This window comes from Medicago sativa, chromosome 3 (genome assembly GCF_051527215.1).
Source record: "Medicago sativa cultivar Bolivia chromosome 3, Bolivia_mono, whole genome shotgun sequence".
NCBI lineage: Eukaryota > Viridiplantae > Streptophyta > Magnoliopsida > Fabales > Fabaceae > Medicago > Medicago sativa.
In genome coordinates this window covers 10,949,463-10,972,706 of record NC_140751.1, presented here as the reverse complement: position 1 = coordinate 10,972,706, position 23,244 = coordinate 10,949,463, and the positions used below count along the sequence as shown (strand labels likewise).

The 23,244-nt window shown below is 35.9% G+C and overlaps 1 protein-coding gene, 1 long non-coding RNA gene and 1 pseudogene across 3 annotated transcripts; 2 read left to right on the top strand and 1 right to left on the bottom strand.

Moving 5' to 3' along the window:
* Window positions 1-9,328: 9,328 nt before the first annotated feature.
* LOC146935670 (uncharacterized) lies at window positions 9,329-10,111 on the bottom strand. The gene has a single exon (XM_085749079.1). It carries the CDS (start codon window positions 10,109-10,111, stop codon window positions 9,329-9,331), a length of 783 nt encoding a protein of 260 aa, XP_085605205.1.
* A 480-nt stretch (window positions 10,112-10,591) lies between these two features.
* Window positions 10,592-12,855, top strand: LOC146935669 (uncharacterized). The gene is made up of 2 exons (XR_015030320.1): window positions 10,592-12,010; window positions 12,512-12,855. It is a non-coding gene; the product is annotated as an uncharacterized LOC146935669 (long non-coding RNA).
* A 3,867-nt stretch (window positions 12,856-16,722) lies between these two features.
* On the top strand, window positions 16,723-18,121 carry LOC146935668 (uncharacterized; annotated as a pseudogene). The gene is made up of 4 exons (XR_015029963.1): window positions 16,723-16,764; window positions 16,957-17,081; window positions 17,293-17,365; window positions 17,446-18,121. The product of XR_015029963.1 is annotated as an uncharacterized LOC146935668 (transcript).
* Window positions 18,122-23,244: the final 5,123 nt, after the last annotated feature.

The following is a 23,244-nucleotide window of genomic DNA, read 5'->3' as shown; positions in this document are numbered from 1 at the left end:
TGCCAAATCTTGTTTTTCAATTTACTTATATTTAGATTAGTTTTCCATGCAACTACATTTCTAGAACTTGCATTGTTTCTCTATTATTGATTGGTCTCTGTCAATTACACACTGAGGCAAAAGTGCTTGGTCCTGTGAGCCTTTTTGAAGCCTACCCTGTTTTAATTTGTTGAATTTATCCTTTCTTAACCAATTGTGAGCCGGTAGGATTAGAACTTTTTGTTCGGTGACAAACTACATTACAAGCCTAGAGACTTTTAAGACTTGTCCCTTAATGTATTTTCTGAGTTAAGGCATTGTAGAATGTTGCTAAAGATTAAGTTTGGGGTTGCTATTGGAATTTGCAACCAACTAAGTTTGGGGTGGGGGTACTAGAGAATAAGAGAACAAAAATGAATAAAATATGAAATTGTCATGCAAAATACACACAAAAATGGTGTATCAAAAAAAAAAAAAAAGATGAATGCTGAAAAAGGGACAAAACATTGAAAATCCGAGTAACTTCAAACTCGATTGTCCCTAAATGTTAAAAATATTCTCTAGTACCTTTGCATTGATTGTTATTTCAAAAGGTGAATGATCGAAGGATTGAATTTTGTGCTTTAATTTCCGTAGGAATGCCTAACTCAAATTTTGTGTAGCCTACTTATCCAAATATATCCCACCTTTCACCTAAGCCCCGTTATAACCCTAAAGACCTCAAAAGTGTGTAATGATATTGACTTTGATTGATGTTTAGAAACTTTTCAAGCGTATGGTAATATGTAGACCTGCATGTCGACTGGTAGAACCCTATTTCAAATTGATGCGAGGAGTTGTGAATTGGTGGATGCGAACAAGTCAAACTAGCTCATCTTTAGCTAGAAGGAGAATGAACTTTTGGGTACTATCGTTTTGTCAGGTAACTGTTATTTTACTGTCGTTTGTCACTGTTGCAAGCAAATTCCTTGAGGACAAGGAATGGTTTAAGTTTGGGGTTGTGATGACATTCTGTCATTACGTAATATTAGGGACTTATTGTGACATTTTGATAGAGTTCTCATGCAATTTATACTGTTCTGGAGTGCAAAAAGCTTAAAATTTGAAGTCTGTTCGAAGGAAATCGCGCCACGCCAATTTCAAGCCGTGCTGCGATTTTTGAAGCAAAAATACACACTTCCTGTAAAGGGGAAATCGCGGCACGCCAATTAACAAGGCGCGGCGCGATTTTGATGGGTCAGGCCCATGACTTCTATAAATACTGCACTCAATCTGAAGAACGGGGGTTACGATTTTGGAGAGCAAAGTGCGATTTTGAGACATCGGAGACGGCTAGAAGGGCGATTTCTTCATCCTTTTACCAATTCATGTATGTTTTAATTATTTCATTGATTATGCTATTTGTAAACTCGATTATGAGTAGCTAAATCTCTTAGAGATTAGATCCGAGATGAATCTTTGTAACCCTAATTGACACATGTTGCTGTGAAACTCTATTTTGTTTATGAATTCAATTCTAGTTTATTCAATTCAATTGTTCTTAATGCTTTTTATATATTGATCACATATAACTTGATTTCGTGAGAATGAATGACCACTGACCATGGCTTTCAACTTAGACCTAATTGAATTGTTCTAATAAACAGGGTTAGTCTAGGAATAGATAATCGTTTGTTAGTGATAATAGGTTAACGTTCGGTAAAACCTTCAAGAATTATTAGACCACCTAAGGAATTGGGAGCTGTAGTTTAAGAAGAGGGTCCTAACTCAAGGGATTGATTAGGGCTATTTTGTTAATCATCGTAAATTAGAAAAGGGTTCATAACAAATAGGTGCAGTAGACCAATTAGGGGAACTTAGAGGATTCGACGGATCTGATCTCATCTTTCTCTCATATTTTCTTAATCAAATCTAATTTCTTTTATTTGATTTCGTAAAATCAAACCAAATCTTCTGCCTAGCGGCAAACTAAAAATAAACTTTACACATCCTAATTATATAACGCAATTGAATTATTGAGATTAACACAGTCCTCGTGGGATCGATATTTTTACTACTTCGATAGTATTTGGTGCACTTGCCAGAGATCTATCAAATTCATTGCTCGAATTCGCGCAATTTCAGAGTCTCTTGCTTCAATTGGAGATCCAGTCTCTCACAGGGACCTAATTGAAGTTGTTCTTGAAGCACTTCCTGAAGAGTTTGACCCTATTGTTGATAGTGTGAATGCGAAATCTGAGGTTGTTTCTTTAGATGAACTTGAATCTCAGCTTCTCACACAAGAATCTAGAAATGAGAAGTTCAAGAAAGCTGTTATCGCTGAACCTGTTTCAGTTAATCTCACTGAAACTGCAAATTCAGAATCCCAATCTCATGGTCCTAATTCTCAAAACCACAATTATACTGATGGCACTGGAAACAATCAGTTTCTTAACTCTAACCCTAATTTTGGAGGAAGAAATGGCCAGTTCAGAGGACGTGGTGGCCGTTTTGGTGGTAGATTCAGAGGACGAGGTGGCCGTTTTGGTGGAAGATCCAATGTTCAGTGCCAAATATGTTCAAAAACTGGTCATGATGCAAGCTATTGTCACTACCGTTTCTCTGCCCCACAGTATGATTACTACAGTCCCTATGGCTCACTAGGAGGTTATGGTGCACCTCCGAATGTATGGATGCAAAACATGTCACGTCCTCAGCATTCTGGACAGTTTCTTAGGCCTCCTACACAGTCTCAGGTTGGGAATCAGAGAGGTCAAGCTCCCCAGGCCTTCTTAACTGGCTCAGATCCACACAATTCATTCAACAATGTCTGGTACCCTGACTCAGGTGCTACCCATCATTCAACAAGGTTTGGCCATCACCTCTATTGGTTCATTACAGTTTCCTTCTCCCTTACACCCTACTACTACTTTAAAACTCAATAATCTGTTGCTTGTTCCTTCTATAACAAAGAATCTTGTTAGTGTCAGTCAGTTTGCAAAAGACAATAATGTTTACTTTGAATTCCATGCTAATCATTGTTTTGTAAAATCTCAGAACTCTTCTAAGGTGCTCCTAAGAGGTGTTCTTGGACCTGATGGCCTCTATCAGTTTGAGGACACCAAGTCATTCAAGGTTCCTGCTCCTATCTGCCATACTCCTAGAGTCAATCACAGTTTCAGCTCTAGTAATGTTCAGTGTAATAATGTTGAACACTTATCAAATGGTTCAACTAGCAGTTCTGTTAAGTCCTTTCCTTCTTTGTATAGCATTTGGCATAGTAGGCTTGGACACCCTCATCATGAGGTGCTTCAAAGCATTATCAAACTTTGTAATGTCAAATTACCAAATAAAAATATTTCAGATTTTTGCAATGCTTGCTGTCTTGGTAAAGTTCATAGACTTCCTTCCTATGCATCTAAAATGACATATACTAAACCACTTGAGTTAATTTTCTGTGATTTATGGGGTCCTGCACCTGTTGAGTCCTCATGTGGATATACATATTTTCTTACTTGTGTAGATGTCTACTCTAGATACACTTGGATATTTCCCTTGAAACTTAAATCCCACACACTCCACACATTTCAGAACTTTAAGACTATGATTGAGCTTCAATTAAACCACAAAATCATATCTGTTCAAACTGATGGAGGTGGTGAGTTTTTACCCTTCACCAAATATCTTAATGATCTTGGAATCACACACAGATTCACCTGTCCTCATACTCACCATCAAAATGGGTCTGTTGAAAGGAAACATATGCATATAGTAGAAACAGGCCTCACCCTTTTATCCCATGCTCAAATGCCCCTCAAATTCTGGGATCATGCTTTTCTCACAGCCACTTACCTCATTAATAGACTGCCTACACCAACTTTAGCTAACAAGTCACCTTTCTTTTTACTCAATTTCCAATTTCGAGATTATAAGTTTCTTAAGAGTTTTGGGTGTGCTTGTTTCCCATTTTTAAGACTCTATAACTCTCACAAGCTTTATTTTCATTCCAAGGAGTGTGTGTTCTTAGGGTATTCCAGTCATCACAAAGGTTACAAATGTCTAGATGCTTCTGGTAGAATATTTGTTTCCAAAGATGTGGTGTTTAATGAGGCAAAATTTCCTTTCCATGAACTGTTTCCTTCTCAATCAGATTACCATGTTAAACCAGATGGTCCAACTTTGTCTACCTTCTTACCTACACCTGTCTCAACTATTAGTTCAAACTCTCATTCTTCTTCATCTGTTGGTTCAGGTTTGTCTACTCACCACCCTCCATCTATTGAATCTGAACCTGCATCCCCTATTACTCATACTCCTGTCAACTCATCAGCTACATCTCATAGTCCTACTTTTTCATCCACACCTATGAGTGTGCTAAATCCCACTCCCATTATTGTTTTATCTCCTTCTCCTTCACAAAACTCCTCTCTTGAGTCTTCTGCTGCCACTATTGACTCTCACTCTGCTAGTCTTGTGTCTCCTCCTCCTGTTCCTCATAGACTTCATCCTAACAACACTCATTCTATGAGAACAAGAGGTAAGCTTGGTATTGTCCAACCCAGACTTCATCCTACTCTCTTACTCACCCATGTTGAACCTACATCATACAAAACTGCTCTAAAAGATCCTAAGTGGCATCTGGCTATGAAAGATGAGTTTAATGCCCTGATGAATAACCAAACATGGACACTTGTATCTCATCCTGCAAACAGACATGCTATAGGGTGCAAGTGTCCATGTTTGGTTATTCATCAGGGCATTAAACTCATCTTTCATAGCCAGATGCCACTTAGGATCTTTTAGAGATGCTAAAGGTACAATCCGGAATGCACCTTTGGTTTCCGGAATATACTTTTCAGATTAATGCGATAATGGTGAACGAGGGGAAAGTTGACACTTCCTGTAGGGCAAAGGACATTCCGGATTGTATATTCAGGAAATCTCAATAAGTAAGTCAACTTATAAAAAGTTTACAAATTGTTGTTTCTAATGTAAAGCTACTTATTTTGGGAATATTGATACAATCATCTTCTTTGAGCTCATCAAACAAACCATTACAAACTCATTCTGAATTTAAATATTCTGAGCATGGCAGAATTGCTTATTCATAACATCAAAATGGCTCAGGTGAATTCTCAGATCACTACGGCTTACCAATACAAGCATGCATTACCTATTTGCAATATCATTAGAACTGACAAAAGCTTCCAACTTCCTTGCATTTCTTGAACAACACACGGGAACTTTGATCAAGATAATGCTCCAGCAACTTGGGAATTAAAACTGCAGGCTCATTATTTTCTACTTAAGCTTCCTTCCATTGGCAAACAAACTCTTCTTTACACTCAAAAAGAGATTTGACATTTCAAAGACGGCCATACATTGAAAGCATCTCTTTAAGTCTGGTTGCCTCTCTATCTAACTTGTCAAAGCTCACAGAACTTGGGACCCTCCATCCCCAATTTCCAAACTGAGTTGCAGGAATATTCATCCTGGCAGAACTCCCAAGTCCAAGAACATCTTGCATAGGTATTATTGCTATTTGAGCAACAGAGGCCAGCGCTGTCTGGATTAGTGCCCATGAAATATCATCTTCTCCGGTTAATGAAACATAACTTAATACATGTGATTTCTCTTTTTGGTTTAAAGCTTTAATGGTGAACGAGGGGAAACAGACATGATGGTACTGTCAATAGGTATAAGGCACGCCTGGTTGCAAAAGGGTTTCATCAGCAAGCTGGGTTTGATTTTACAGAGACTTTTTCACCAGTTGTTAAGCCAGTCACAGTGAGAACAGTTTTAACTCTAGCCATTACTCAACATTGGCCTCTCCAACAGCTTGATGTAAACAATGCCTTTCTCAATGGCTTGCTTACCGAAGAGGTATACATGGAGCAGCCTCCTGGTTTTGAAGCTTCTGACAAGAACCTGGTATGTAAGCTAAATAAGGCACTCTATGGATTGAAACAGGCCCCTAGAGCTTGGTTTGAAAGACTCAAAGCAACTCTTCTTACCTTTGGTTTTAAGTCAAGCAGATGTGACCCTTCATTGTTTACCCTACATACTAAAACTCAATGTATTTTTATTTTAGTATATGTGGATGATATTATCATCACAGGGAATTCTACAACTGCCATTCAACAACTGGTGCATAAGCTTAACTCAGAATTTTCTCTCAAGGATTTGGGAAAACTGGACTATTTTCTTGGCATAGAGGTTCACCATTCACCATCAGGTTCTCTACTCTTGTCCCAATCAAAATATATCAAAGATCTGCTTCAAAGAGCCAGCATGATAAATGCCAACAGTATGGCCTCACCTATGGCATCCAGCACAAAATTATCAAAGTTTGGTTCCAACAATGTTTCTGATCCTTCCTACTTCAGGTCTATAGTTGGTGCTCTGCAGTATGCCACTATTACAAGGCCTGAAATCTCCTTCTCTGTGAACAAGGTGTGTCAGTTTCTATCTGCACCTCAGGAGGAGCACTGGAAAGCAGTAAAAAGAATTCTTAGATACTTACAAGGAACTCTGCATCATGGCCTGCTTCTCACACCTGCCAGTACAACTGAGCCCCTTGCAATCACAGGGTTTTGTGATGCTGATTGGGCTTCAGACCCTGATGACAGAAGAAGTACTTCTGGAGCATGCATCTTTTTGGGTCCTAATCTGGTATCTTGGTGGGCAAAGAAACAAACACTTGTTGCTAGATCCAGTGCAGAAGCTGAGTACAGAAGTCTTGCACAAGCTTCTGCTGAAATAATCTGGATACAGTCTTTACTTAAGGAACTACAAGTAAAAAGTAAAGTCCCTCAAATCTTTTGTGACAATCTGAGTGCAGTCTCTTTAGCTCACAATCTTGTGCTTCATTCAAGAACAAAGCACATGGAACTTGATATTTTCTTTGTCAGAGAAAAGGTTATCAAAAAGGAGCTGGTGGTCTCTCATGTGCCTGCTCAAGATCAGTGGGCAGATGTTCTCACTAAACCTTTGTCCACTGCTAGATTCATCTATCTTAGAGACAAACTGAGGGTTTGTGACACCCTCGGTTTGAAGGGGGACTGTTAGAATAATTAATCAAGTACTTAGTGGAGATATTGAAAAGATTGTGACTATTTAGTTTTAACTCCACTAGTTATTGTATTGATTGTGTTGATTAATCTTCCTTATTAATTAGGGGTTAACTAGGAGACTCCTACTACCTATATAAATGTACATTCTCACCACATAATATGATATAATAAACATATTTTCAGTTCTAATACTTGTTTCAACCCATAAAGAGCTTTCTTCAATTTATAAACCATTTCTTCTTGGCCTTCAATTTCAAAGCCTTGAGGTTGCTGCACATATACTTCTTCTTTTAGCTCTCCATTTAAGAATGCCGACTTCACGTCTAGCTGATACAACTTCCATCCTTTTTGGGCTGCAAGTGAGATTAACGCTCTAATGGTGTCGAGACGCGCCACAGGAGCAAATGTCTCTTCATAGTCAACACCGGGCTGCTGTGCATAGCCCTTTGCAACAAGCCTCACTTTGTTCTTTTGGACTGAACCATCTGGATTATGCTTCACCTTGTAGACCCATTTCACGCCAATAGCTTCTTTGTCATTTGGCTTCTCCACTAGCTCCCAAGTCTTGTTTTTTTCAATTGCATCTATTTCTTCTTGCATTGCCTTTCTCCAAGTATCTTCTTTAAAGGCTTCTTCAAAACTTTCTGGTTCAATTGCACAATAATTGCACCTAACATAAACATCATCCAAACTCCTTATTTTTATTGGAGTTGAGCTTGGAGATGATGAGCTAGAGCTTGGTGAAGATGGTGTGCTAGATGGAGAGTTTGGTGTAGATGGAACATTTTCCTCACCTTCGAAAGAAGTTGGATTTTTCTCTAAAATTACAGTCGGAACTTCTTTTCCCTCAACATTCTCATTTTTCCATTTCCAAACAGCATTTTCATCAAATACAACATCTCGGCTGACAATCAACTTCTTGCTCTTCAAGTTGTAAATTTTGTAGCCCTTTGACATAGAGCTATAACCAATAAAAATGCATCTCTCACTTGATTCTTCAAGCTTTGTTCTCTATACTTTGGGAACTTGAGCATAGCAAACACACCCAAAAACTTTAAGGTGCTTTACTGAAGGCTTTCTTCCACTCCATGCTTCAAACGGTGTCATGTTCCACATAGCTCTTGTTGGGCATCTATTCAGCAGGTACACAGCTGTATTTACAGCTTCAGGCCAAAATTCTTTAGGCATCCCTTTCTCAAACAACATGGACTTGGCCATCTCCATCACAGTTTGATTCTTTCTTTCGGATACACCATTATGTTGAGGTGTATATCCAACAGTCAGTTGTCTCTCTACACCTTCTTCTTCCAAAATTTATCAAATTCATTTGAGGTGTATTCTTTTCCTCTATCACTTCTTAAAACTTTAATGGACTTGCCACTTTGTTTCTCAATAAAGGCTTTAAACTTCTTAAATATCACAAATACTTCAGATTTTTGTCGCATAAAATAAACCCATGTCATACGAGTCAAATCATCAATGAACAAAATAAAGTACCTATTTTACGCATGAGATAAGGTGTTCATAGGACCACACACATCTGTGTGAACCAATTCCAGAATTTCTTTAGCTCTCCTTGCTCCTTCCTTGGGAAATGGTTGTCGATGGTGTTTTCCAAGTAAGCATCCCTCACATACTCCATGTTTCTTTTCAATTGTTGGTAACCCGAACACCATATTCTTTTGAGAAAGCAAAGTGATGCTGTTATAATTTAAGTGTCCAAGTCTCTTGTGCCATAGACAAGAGTCACCTTCTTCTCTAGCCATCAAACTGATATTTTTCTCATAATTAAGAGAAAGTGGAAAGCTTCTGCTTTTGGTCATTTTCACAACAGCAACAACTCTTCTTTTTGAATCAAAAATTCTGCACTCTTGATTCTCAAATTGAAGAGAATAACCATGCTCCAAAAGTTGCCCAACACTCAATAAATTCTCATCTAGCTTTAGAACATAAAGAGTGTCATGAATTACCTTACATCCTTGCTTTATTGCAACTCTAATGCTCCCTTTGCCTTCAACTTCAACAAGTTCTCCATTTCCTAATTTAACTTTTGAGTCAAATGAGGAATCAATGTCAATGAAAGCTTCTTTATCTCCTGTCATATGATTGCTACACCCACTGTCCAGGTACCACACATTTTTGTACTCTTAAGTTGCCTTGTGACAAGCAAAGAACAGGTTGCCTTCACTGTTTTCTGCTTCTGCAAATGCTACATGCTGCTGATTTTGCAACCGACAATCTTTCTGCATATGTCCAAACCTTTTGCAATTATGACATTGTGGCTTGCCTTTGTTCCATCAATCTTTCTCTTCATGAGTGTTCTTCTTACAGATGCCACACCATTTATTTGAGCCTCCAAAATTTTCTCGTCCTCCATAGGTGCCTCTTCCTCTTCCACGAGAGTTTCCGCCTCTTCCTTGGCCTCTAGAAAATCTGCCCCCTCTAGAAGACTCACCATTATTTTGGGACATCATTTTCTCATTATTTGGTTGAATTGTGAGCTTGGACTGAAACACACTTTCAACTGACTTTTCATTGCGTCGTGATAACCTTTGCTCATAGGATCTAAGTGACCCCATCAGCCCTTGGACAGTCATGGTTGACAAATCTTTAGTTTCTTCTATAACAGCCACCATAGGATCATATTTTTCAATCAAACTAATTAAAATTTTATCAACAATTCTACGGTCTTCAATTGTATCTCCATGAGATTTCATTTGGTTCACCAAATCAGTGAGTCTATTAAAGTACTCATTCAAACTTTCATTTTCTTTCATTTTTTCATTCTCAAAATCTCTTTTAAGAGATATAAGTTTGACTGTTCTCACCTTTGAATCTCCTTCAAACTCTTGTTGCAGAGTTTCCCATGCTTCTTTGGCCGTTTTTGCTCTCATAATTCTTGGGAAAATGGTATTTGAGACTCCTCTTTGAATCATTCCAAGGACTCCAGCATCTGTGATTTTCTTCTTCTTCTTCAAATCTGCACTTTCTGCTGTTGTTTGTTTGCCTGCAGCTGCTGGTTCTTCAAACCCTTCTTTGACGAACTCTAACACGTCCAAAGACTTGAACAAAGTCTCCATTTTTACAGCCCAAAAATCATAATTTTCTCCTTCAAATAAAGGTACGTGGACATTGCTATAAGTAGAGCTGATGCTTGTTGAGACATTACTTGAAGAGGCCATTACTTTTCACCTTCAATCTCTTCTTTTCTTAAAGGAACTGAAGCTCTGATACCACTCTGTTGGTGGTATTCTAGAGGGGATTAGTCTGCTATGTTATGCAGAAAAATAAGAATCGAAGGAATAATAATTTGGGGCTGAATAATGCTTGTTTGGTTCTTTGTTTTTTTTTTTTTTTGCTTGCTTACATATCAGATGGTGGAGAACTCTCATTTATAGTGAGTGATAGAGCTCTCTAGAAAGCATTAATGAACTTACATTAGCCTAGGTACATGATTCTACAATACTCTAGGTACATTTTTCCAATACAAGCATTTATGATATAAGATACATTTTTCCAATACAAACATTTATGATATAGCACATTACTCAACAAGAATTATCACGATGGTGAAAAGAGCAAGTTGACAACGAATAATAAAGGGTGAAAAAGAAAGATGTAAACAAAACTTGTGTAACTGCATATTCACATGCTTTAATAATTAATAAACCTATGAGTTGTATCCGAATATTATGAGTACTACTGATTTATGAGTTCTGTTGTGAATTCGATGAAAAATCACACCAATAATAAACTTGATGTGTGGTGCAAGTGATAGTCAAGCAACTAAAAAGTGTATAGAAGTTATAATCACAAACAAAAGTAGAAAACAGGGAGAGAAAGAAAGAGAGAACACAAAAGAATTTGTTGACCTAGTTTGGTCCAAATTGACCTAGTCTAGGGGAGAGAGCAGCCCTCCGTTTCACTATAATGATGAGTAACTTTACAAAAGAGATATCAATGGGTTACAAGAATAAGTCTCCCGCCTAATTATACCAAAAACCCCCAATTTCTTTCCCTGACCAAGAGACTCAATCCTAATAGTGTTTCCCAATGTGAATCAACCCTCAAACCTCAGTGTTTGTTCCCAAGAGACAAACTCTATACAAACCCTAGTTTTGTTGTTGCCTTTTTAAACCCTTGTTTCAGCCCCCTCTATCTCAAGGTTTACACTGATACAATGTATATATTCATAGTAAAAGTAACCCTCATAAAACTGGAACAAATCTAGGCCTTAAAATATGTTTCTGTTTTATTTCCTGCTGTCAAAGTCGGCCACCGAACTCCATAAATCGGCCACCGATAATTTATGCGTGCAAGGCCAAAAAACCAGAGTGCAAAATCGGCCACCGATTTTCTGCTTCCAGAATTCCAATTTCTTTAATTTTAAGTCACTTTCACAACAAGTTCTCCATATCTAGGCAATTTATGGGTTCAAATACTATGATGTATCCAAATATCTTTCAACAAAATATATTTATTTTAAATTCCCCTTTATTATTTAAAAAAGGGTTAATATTCCTACAAAATTACCAACAATCATTTTTAGTTCAGTGGCGCTTTGTCCCATAAATAAACTAACTTTTCAATCTCAAAATTGATACTACACAATGCCTATTATATGCCTTTAGTTAGGCAACATACATACTAAAAGACAAAACTGAATCTTATCAATTAAGCAAACTATAACTTATCTATAAACTAAAAAAAGCAAACGGTGGTCTTGGAAAAGGAAAAGGAAAAGGGAGACGGTGCCTACTAAGGTTCAATAATAATCTTAGTGACTAAATATAGAGTTCAAGTTGTTTCACAACTCTTCTAGTTAATCTTGATTTGTTTCTACAATATGAGATATATGGCTTCCTTTAAGAGTGTTATGTTAAACCTGGCTTTTCTGTTTGTGATTCTACTTTCAATGAAAGGGGCAACAACGGCAAGGGTACCTCTATGGAAAATTAGTTCTCATCATGAAAAAGCATGTAAGTGACTTTTTTTTAGGAGAAGCATTTAAGTAACATGACATATCTATAGAAAAATGGTTAATATAAGTGTATAAAAAAAATGGCAAGTTTTTGAAACATTTATGCTCCATGTTTTTTTTTTTGAAAGGATGTTTCATGTTTTTTTTTTGTGTGTGTTAAACACTCTATTTTTAGGATAGTAAAATCTAATAAAAAATTGTTCCACACAACAATTTAAACAATTTGTCTAAGTCCAATTTCTTGGTTTGTCATTTTTCTTTTCTACATCTTTGAAGGTGTACTCTTTTGCTGGATATTTTTATTCATTGATATTTTGAAATTAAACTCATTTTTTTGACAGTTAGTTAGAAACGAGAACGGATTAGTCAAGTTTCAATTAGTTTTTTGAATAAAAAACCAGCCAATTTAATTATTTAATTATTTTTCCATTAAAATTATGCATGGTTTACTAATTCATTCCCTTCATGTTGTTGCCATGTTTGTTTGGTAATCTCAAAGATGGACGCCTACTTCATTCTGTTAGTGTTAATGATCGACCACGCTTCCATAACTATGGTGTTCCTCCTCCTCCTGCACCAATCAGTTGATCCTCCAGAGAACCAGAATCATATTCATAACAACGGCAAAAGAGTATGTTGGCAACGAATAAACATGAGAGCAAAATAAAGATCCTAGCAAAACTTGTTTAATATAATTTTAGAAAATGTCTCCGAGTACTATAACTTATTTTTAAATAAGTTAATTCCTTGTTAAATAAAATTTTAGAAAATGTCTCCGAGTACTATAACTTATTTTTAAATAAGTTAATTCCTTGTTAAATAAAAAAAGTTTAGAAACTACCATTTTGTAATTATTATTATTATTATTATTATTATTATTATTATTATTATTATTATTATTATTATTATTATTATTATTATTATTATTATTATTATTATTATTATTATCATCATCATCATCATCATCCTTATTTATTAATTTTGTTACATCTGCAGCAACTTAACCTAATTTTTTCCCGCTCATTTGCTTTATTAGGTTTGCAATTATTTAACCTAACAAATTTCATCTAAAAAAATGCATTGCACACCAATTTCATTCTTATCTGCTTGCCTTTTTTTTTTGAAGAAAATATTTTCTACCATATCAATGATCTTATGGGTTAAAGATTATTTATTGGTTTCTATTATAGTCGAGAAAACCCGTGCGACGCACGGGTCAAAAGTCTAGTTATTATTATTATTATTATTATTTTTGTTGTTGCGAATTCGATGAGAAAACACACCAATAACAATTTGATGTGTGGAGCAAGGGATAATTAAGCAACCAATATCAAAGTGAATTGCAATTAAACACGCAAAAGTAGAAAAACAGCGAGAGAAAAGAAAGAGAGAACACAAAAGAATTTGTTGACCTAGTTCGGTCCAAATTGACCTAGTCTGGGGGAGAGAGCAGCCATCCGTTCCACTATATGATGAGTAACGTTACAAAAGAGATATAAATGGGTTACAAGAATAAGTCTCCCGCCTAATTCTACCCAAATCCCAGCCTCTTCCCGTAACCAAGAGACTCAATCCTAACAGTGTTTCCCGAGGTGAATCAACCCTCAAACCCTAGTTTGTTGCCAAGAGACAAACTCTATACAAACCCTAGTTTGATTTCTAAACCCTTGTTTCAGCCCCCTCTATCTCAGGTTTACATTGATACAATGCCTATATTTATAGTAAAAGTAACTCCCATAAAATTGGAACAAATCTGGCCCATGAAAATACGTTTCTAAAAAATACTGCATGCAAAATCGGGCCCCGATTTTACCAAATCGGGCGCCGATTTTTCCAGAACAATAAGCCTCCAACAGGCGTAAAAAGCGGGCCCCGAACTATGCAAATCGGGCGCCATTTTTTTCCCATTCCAGCAAACATGAATTTTGGCTTCCAAACTCCAATTTTGAGTCACTTTCACAACAATCTCCACCTTGACTCCAAATTAGTGATGATGCCAATATAACATCAACACCTTGCTGCTCTTTCCCTTGCTTCCCACTACCCCATGTAGCTCCACAAGTTTACACCCTAACCTCTTCAACCATAGGAATGCCTTCCGCCCCTTTGAAGATCCTTGTGTCCAAACTACTCAAGGAATTTTAGGTAGTTCCACAAGTACACACCTTAACCTCTTCAGCCATCGGAATGTCTTCCGCCTTCTCGAAGGTCCTTGTATCTAAACTACACTAGGAATTTCAGGTAGTTCTACAAGACTACACCATACCTCTTCAATACGAGACATCTCCCGCTTCCTTGAATATCACCTTGCATCCAACCACCCTTGGACTTTTAGGGTAATTCCACAAGCCGTGCTATACATTCTTCAACCTCCGGAATGCCTTCCATCTTCATGAAGAAATCCCTTGCTCACCACTAGAGCATAGCACCCAAGGTCCTCCTTAGTCGTACCACTCCCGGTGTGTTCAACTCCACCTAAGGCTGAGCTTCCAACCTCTCAACTAGCAAATGAGTACATCCCACTATGTCTTCCACCTTGAAACTCCACCTCAACAGGTAGATCATGAGTATTCTTACCACCGCCTCTCCAGGCTGATCATGAGTATTCTTACCATCGCCTCTTCAGGTTGATGTTGAGTGTTTAACGTCTCTCCAGACGATCACCGCTCCACTAGGCATCACTCTCAAGGTGAGACACATCACCTTCTTCATCCTCCAAACGACACACCATCAAAGCACCTGCATCCTCATAACCCTCAGAGACAATTTGTGCGGAATTACCATTAATCTCCGGACAATCCTTCTTGAAGTGACCCATCTTGTTACACTTAAAGCACTTAAACTTTGGCTTGTTACTACTCTTTCCCCGGTTACCTCTACCTCCACCATTCCCTCTTGAAACACTTAGGACTTCCCCGTTTTCATCAACTCTCAAGTCCTTCGACTTAGTCAACTCCTTGGTTCTCAAAGCCGCTTGAACTTCTTCCAAGGTAACAGTGCCATCTTTTCCATAGAGCATGGTATCTTTAAACGATTCAAAAGATCTAGGTAGAGCACACAACAAGAGTATAACTTTATCTTCATCCTTAAGATTGACCTCAATATTCTCCAAGTCATCAAGGATTTTGTTGAACTCCGTAAGTTGCTCCATGATGGCCTTTGACTCCACCATCTTGAATGAGTAGAGTTTTTGCTATAGGAATTGCCGATGAGCCAAAGACTTTGTCATATACAAAGATTCCAACTTTGCCCACATCGATGCCGCGGTTGGTTCCTTTGCTACTTCTCTCAAAACTTTATCTCCGAAGCACAAGACAATGGCACTCCTGGCCTTGTCCACCATCTCGGTCTTCTCCGCTAGTGACATGGTGACCGGTAACGAACCTTCACCCTTCAAAGCTTTCTCACACTACTAGAAAAAGCTGAAATTCCGACGGAATTTAGAGACGGAATTAGATTTGTCTCTACCAGAGACGGAATTGGAGACGGAAAAAAGCATTAGGAGACGAAAATTATAATTTATTTATTTGTTACGGTTTTAGACACGGAAATTTTCGTCTCAAAAATATTCCGTCTATAAATCTGTCTCTAAATAACTAGTTTTATAATTGGTGATATAAAAGGACATTTAAAGACGGAATTTAGAGACAATTTTTTCCGTATCTAATGTATTCCGTCTCTGTGTCCGTCTCTAAATGGTCAAGTAGTTATTTAAATAGTCAAACTTTTAGCAGAGACGAAAATTGTCCGTGTCTGAATATTTCTGTCTCTGAATTCCGTCTCTAACGAATTTTTCATTTTTCAAACCAAAACATTTCATTACCCGCCACTTTTTTTAAGGACCACCCAGCTCCTTTGGTGTGCTTTTTTTATTTTTATTTAATAATATAATATAATAATAATAATATAATAATAATAATAATAATAATAATAATAATAATAATAATAATAATAATAATAATAATAATAATAATAATAATAATAATAATAATAACAAAGATTATCTCTTCCCACTTCACACTTCCCTTCCCACTTTCACGTTCTCTGTTCTCCCCTTTGCTCTTTCATTGTTCTCACCACCATCTCACCTCCATCAATTCTTCTTATTCTCAATTCCAAAATGAAGTTTTATCGCTACTACTTTTTATATAATAAATAAACTTTTGTTAGAGTAAATTGTGTAGTAATTCCAATGTAGATCATTCCAATGATTTATTTTTATACCAAAAATGATCAAGTTTTATTGCTGGCTAACTAAAAAAAAAAAAAAAAAATCAGGGACCAATACCAAAATGCAGGGACTAATATCAAAAAATATTGAAAGTGCAGGGACTAATGATATTTTTAAGTTAAAAATTTGATTTTTTTTGTCTTTTAGTGTGCCACGTGGCGTGCCATGATTGGTCCACATGGCACACCGTTAGTTTTTTTTAACAGATACTTAACAGAAGGACTAATGCGAAAAGTTTTATAAAGTGCAGGGACCAGGGCCGTCCCTATGAAATAGGAGGCTCGACTCTCTATTTAAAATAGGCCCCCAATAAAATAAAAACGCAATTTTTTTGTGTAGCTAAGCTTTATTAAAAAATCAGAATCAGAAGGGGTTCTAAACATGAAACGAAATATTTACAGAATGCACCCGCATCATCTCATTCTCATTGCCAAACCACCCCTAACTATGTTCCATCTCATTCCCAAAGTGGAACATCTATGGATATGCCACAAGATCCTTCTGTTGATAACCATTCACAAGCAAATCCAGACACAAATATATCATCCTACACACCAAATAACATCAAATGGGGGTCAAAGGATAGATCAGATGGACGAATTTAGATAAGATCAGAACTTGGAAATAAGTAATTTTAATTTTATATTATAATTCTATAGAATTATATAATGTTTTAAATTGCATCTTACAAGTTATTTTTCTTACACTTTCAGCTTTTATCGAGAAGAGGTAGTGAGGAGTGCTATAATTCAAGGAAAATTTTGGTGGGGTGTGGTCATGCTGGAAAGATGCAAAAGAAGATAAGGAAGTACCGTTGCTTTGGTTTAATGATTTTAAGGTATTTTTGTGATATATGTTGTTTAAAATTTCCTATCATGTAGAATAGGAAATATACTAACAAATGTAGTTACATAAATAGGTTTAAACAATTGTTTCTTTGCCAATGAATATTGTGAAATTATGATATCTTATAGTTGGAGTCATGCATTTTTGTGTTAGTACTTAGTATAATAATATGATAGTACATTGTTCAAAAAAAAATTTGATAGTATTTACGACAAACTTCATAGACCAAAAGGGAAACCAGATGGGTGGTTTAATGAAACACAAGCTAAGATAGCTGTATGTATACACGCGTTTTTTATTTTATTTAATCTTTCATATATCTAAATTATATTACTAATAGTAACTCTTTTTTGCAGGAAATGTACCAAACTCAAACGTTTGAGAAACACTCTCAAAGTGGTGAGATTAGTAGTCAACAACCTACTGAAGAAAATGACAATGATATTTATATGGAAATTGTTGGAGGCATTAACAAGAAGGGGCACATATTTGGATTAGGATCTCAAGTTGTTGTTGTCAAAGAATCTTTAAGACCATCGCCTTCAATTTCTACCGATGTAGATTCTTCGGAAAAAGTTGCTGCTATGGAGGCTAAGATTGAAGCATTAACTTCTGAACTTGAAAAGAAAATTCTTGAACAAGAAACGCTAAAACTGAAGATCGAGTGCTTGGAGCAAATGATTGGGAATATTGTGCCTAATATGAACACTTCAATTTAGTCGGAAGGAGAAGGTGATAATGGTAACAACGAGATAGATGAGCTTTAGCTTGGTCGCTTTTATTTTGGCATCTTTTGTTAGATCAAACATATCATGGTCTTTTATATTTTAGACAACTTTATGTTTGTAACTACCAAGTGGATTTATGGTAAACTTATCTTGGTAACTACTAGGTGGATTGATGATAATCTTTAGTTTGGTTACCTTTAATATTTTGATATTATGTGGTGATGTTTTGTTTTTATGAGTGTACTTTGTCCCTTCTCCTAACTTGATGGGTATCAAAATATTATTGACATTCTTGAGAGTTAGAGTTAAATATAGTAATATTTTAAACATTGTTTTAGCACTAAACAGGGAGAATATTGAGACAAATATATTATAAAAAAAATACATTTTAGAGACGGAATTCCAATTTGTCTCTGTTGAGACGAAATATTAATAAATAGAGACGGAAATTTTAAGCTTTGTGACAAAATTTTAGAGACGGTTTTTTTATATTGGAGACGGTATTTTCCGTCTCTGCAGAGACGGAATCTGCTTAACTTTCAGAAAAGTGTGGGCGACGGATTCTATTTGTTAGAGACGGATTTATTCCGTCTCTGATCAGACACGGAAAATGAAAATCCGTCTCTACAGTGTTTAGAGACGACAAAAACAACGACAGACCTTGTTCCGTCTCTGATTCCGTCTCAAACACGTATAGAGACAGATTTTTTTTTTTTCATTTTAGAGACGGATTTTGCCCGCCTCTATTCCCAATTTTTTTAGTAGTCACACTTTTGTTGTATTAACACCGCTTCCATCTTTACCTTCCATAACCCAAAATCGTTATCGCCGGTAAACTTCTCAATATCCCACTTCGAAACCCATGATACTTGATTATCCTTTGACCTTTGCCCCACGGTGGGCGCCAATTGTTGCGAATTCGATGAGAAAACACACCAATAACAATTTGATGTGTGGAGCAAGGGATAATTAAGCAACCAATATCAAAGTGAATTGCCATTAAACACGCAAAAGTAGAAAAACAGCGAGAGAAAAGAAAGAGAGAACACAAAAGAATTTGTTGACCTAGTTCGGTCCAAATTGACCTAGTCTAGGGGAGAGAGCAGCCCTCCGCTCCACTATATGATGAGTAACGTTACAAAAGAGATATGAATGGGTTACAAGAATAAGTCTACCGCCTAATTCTACCCAAATCCAAGCCTCTTCCCGTAACCAAGAGACTCAATCCTAATAGTGTTTCCCAAGGTGAATCAACCCTCAAACCCTAGTTTGTTGCCAAAAGACAAACTCTATACAAACCCTAGTTTGATTTCTAAACCCTTGTTTCAGCCCCCTCTATCTCAGGTTTACACTGATACATTGCCTATATTTATAGTAAAAGTAACTCCCATAAAACTGGAACAAATTTGGCCCATAAAAATACGTTTCTGAAAAATACTGCACGCAAAATCGGGCCCCGATTTTACCAAATCGGGCGCCGATTTTTCCAGAACAATAAGTCTCCAACATGCGTAAAAAATTGGGCCCCGAACTAAGCAAATCGGGCGCCGATTTTTTCCCTTTCCAGCAAACGTGAATTTTGGTCTCCAAACTCCAATTTTGAGTCACTTTCACAACAATTATTATTATTATTATTATTATTATTATTATTATTATTATTATTATTATTATTATTATTATTATTATTATTATTATTATTATTATTATTATTATTATTATTCATACTTGGGAGATTTTGTACGAATGTTGTTTTGATTCTTTTAATAAAGAGGAGTGATATTTGTACAAATATTTTGTGATAAATTTTTGACAACTCTCCTCTACCCATTTATGTTTTTATATTCTCTCTTCTTTTTTCTCTATTGTATTTTGTCCAATAAAAAAAGAGAAAAAAAAAGTTGTATGTTTTTATATTCTCTCTTCTTTTTTCTCTATTGTTTTTTGTCCAATAAAAAAAAAGTTGTCACAAATGATTGTTCAAATATCACTACTCATTAAGAAATTAATGGTTACACACACATTGCCGAGTATGAATGTTGTTTTGATTATATTTATAAGGCAAAATTACTCAAGAGATCATTTATCTTATTTATTTGTAACACTTTCGTCTTTTTTTCTTTTCCGATTAGGTCCTTTATCTTTTAAAAACGCACATGTTTATCCCTTTTTTCATTTTTTATTAAAAAAATGCTGACATGTCAATGACTTGATAGTAATGTCACCATTTTTTTATTATATTTCCCATGTAATTATTTAAAATGAAGCTCAAAATCTTTTAAAAAAATAAAATAATAATCTAACAACATTCATCTTCTTCTCTTTTAATCTGCATCTTCAACCTATAAATCTTCACATGCACAACCCTAAAATTCCAAAAACTAAAAAACTTAAAAATTACCAATACAGAAAAAAAACAACGAATCACTCACTCATTTCTTCATAACTTTTCAACTTCCTTACTACCTTTTAATCCCTACTTACTCAAAACCTAAAAATCAAACAGTGTAAAACTCAATCATGATTGAAATAAACAAATTTATTCTTCTCCTCCACACTCATCTTCTTCAAACCCCACGACACCTCTCACATATTTAAATTTCGCTCCCCACTGAATGGTAGTCACCCCATAAAGACAGTGGAACACAATTTTTTTTGTTTATATGTACATCTCTCCCTCACACTATTTTCAAACCCAAAACCGGTGACTGAGACTCTTACTGACATTGTTGCCTTTAGTTGCCGTATTTCACTTCAAATCTTTGTTAGGGTTGAGATATTGGTGCTAAGATGGTGGGTCTTGTTTGAATGGGACATTGGTAGAACAATATGAAGATAAAAATATTTTTCTGTTATAGTTTTGGTTGAAGATAAATGGTGATAAATTAAAGGTTTGTATGATTTTCTCATAAATGGGTCAACACATCATCAGCATGGTCAATTTGCTTTTGAACCTTGAGATCGCATATTAACTCTAAAAGAACCTTAAGGTTGTCTTTTGGAACAGACATGGTCTTTGGTTTAAATACTAGGGTTTTACCAGAACCCACTTGTACTGGTACTTGAGAAGATGATGAAGATGTTGCCATGACGTTTATGGAGATTTTAGGTTTCTAGGTTCGTTTCGAAAGAATATTTTTTCAGAGCAATCTTGAGAAGAGAAAGTGTAGGATGTGAGTGAAGTGTGTGTAAATTGATGACAAAGTCTATTTTTTTTTCAAAACGCTTCACATTCAAATTTTGAGTGATGACAAAATTTAATGCAAAAAGGGGGCGCGAGACATAGCATTCAATGTAAAACATCATTGTCTAACAGTTAATACCTATTAGTTAAGACCCACGTCAAATAACCTTTTTAGATTTGTGTCATGTAAGTGGGACAGGTAATAGTGTTTTGTCTCTTACTAGCCCAGGATATCAAGTTCTCACGAAGAAATTGACAATTTCCACTAGTGAATTTTCTTTCAATTCTATCTCCAATATAATCAACATCATAGAATCCAACTAGCTTATTAATCTTAAGATTTCTTATAAAGCAATCCAAGATTAGTAGTTCCTTTCAAATACCTAAATATTTTTTTAACATAAGCATAATACATCTTTGAACTGTTTTACTAGTTATGCATTTATATATTTTTCTATAAACATTTATGATAAATAATCTTACTGCAACTTATTGAAATTTTTAGATCCATCCCTAACCCTACTTAATAAAATTTCACAGTTTACTCTAAAGCTTTGCCACCACATTACCTCACAATCCTCTTTATTGTCCTTTATTATCCCTTTTTCCCACTTAATTAATTCTTTACACTCGCTTTCTCACTTAATCGTCACTGCCCTTTTTCTCACCCAAAAAGTGAGAACACTTAGAATTTCATGAGGAGCCTGTGTATATAAATAGTGGGAGTTTATTTATATTTTTTTAAAATCACAATGTGAGTTTATCACCTGTAACAAATCTAAATGGTTGTATATTATATTAATATATCCTATAAATAGTTGATGCTATAGTGGTCCACTCACCAGACACTTAAATATATTGGTTTGCCCACCTTAGAGAGCACTATGACCATTATATCAACAACAACAAAAATAGGAACGTGACTATGATGGCACCTAAGGAATTTTTCTTTGAAACATGGGTATTAAAATGTTCAACCCCTTTTAAAAAAAGAATCAATATTAATATAATTAGTGAAAATATATTTTAAAGCCACCATTATGAATTGATCAAACATGTGTTGCACGATGATATGCGGTTGTCCTTCACTGGAGCGGAGTGTTTTACCTAGAAAGACACTCCAACGTCCATGTTAGTGAGAACTTAAGGAGCTTTGATGTATTTTAGAACAAGGGTGTGTGCCTTTTGTAGAGAAGATGGGTCCTTATATAGACGGTTCGAAGTCACTGCATAAGCTTCAAGCAGTGGAGGTCACGCCTTACTCGACATGAAATTCACCCTTTTGTTTAATAACAATCAAAGGTTCCAGATTGTCTATAGTTTTTCCTCTATTTTGCAGTACCATATTAGCTTTGACGTTTCGATTCTAAAATGGGCCTCTTATTGGGCCTTTATGCCTTGCCATTGGATATTGGCCCATTCTAAAACAATTGTCCCCCAAGTTACCGTTGTCTCACGACAGAAGGAGACTTGTGGCAATTATTCGGGTAAGTTTCGGTGATCGTGCTCGAGAAGAAATCAGTAGTGATGTGTATGATTTAGAAGGCGTGACGCCGTCTTTACAATGATTTGTTTGAACATCTCTTGTCTAGGTAAAGTCTTGGCTTGGTAGGGAATGTAGTAATATTCGGAAGGTATGAAGTCGTCGTCTTTCCAAAGATTTTTATTAACATCTATCTTTATGATAAAGTCTTGGCTTCGTAGGGAATGGCATATCCAGTGTAAGAGAGTCATGAATCCCATTATCTATTATTGGGTGATTATGGGGGGATTGGTACAAAGATTATTGTTGTCAATCCATGTCATTCGAGTCACTATTTTGTTTGGATTGTGGGTGTTATCGCCTAAATTCATTAAATTTTGGTGGGAAAATTAAATTATTTGTTTGATTTGCATAAATTACATAACCTTTTATGTTCTGGAGTGCTCAAAAGCCTATGCTCGCATTCCTTGACCCATCAAATAGGCTCAATCCCTCATTGGACAAACAACGCTTTTCACACCCTCCTTCCACAAGAGGGGTTGATGACTAAATTTGGCAAATGCACCAAACCGTTTGCAAGTATTAAAGTAGTAAGTAAAATCGTTTCCACAGGGATTTTTGTTTCCACGAGGTAAATAGCTAAACCTAATTAAATCTATAAATAAAAGTAATAAAATGGGGGCAGAATTTGATTGCGCAAAGCAATTGGATTTATTTCATAAAAGTAAAGAGTTGATTCAAAGTTTAGTGACTATTATGATTA

Excerpts from the sequence above, each read along its gene's own strand:
- LOC146935670 (XM_085749079.1), bottom strand. The coding sequence starts at position 10,111 with ATGGAGACTTTGTTCAAGTCTTTGGACGTGTTAGAGTTCGTCAAAGAA.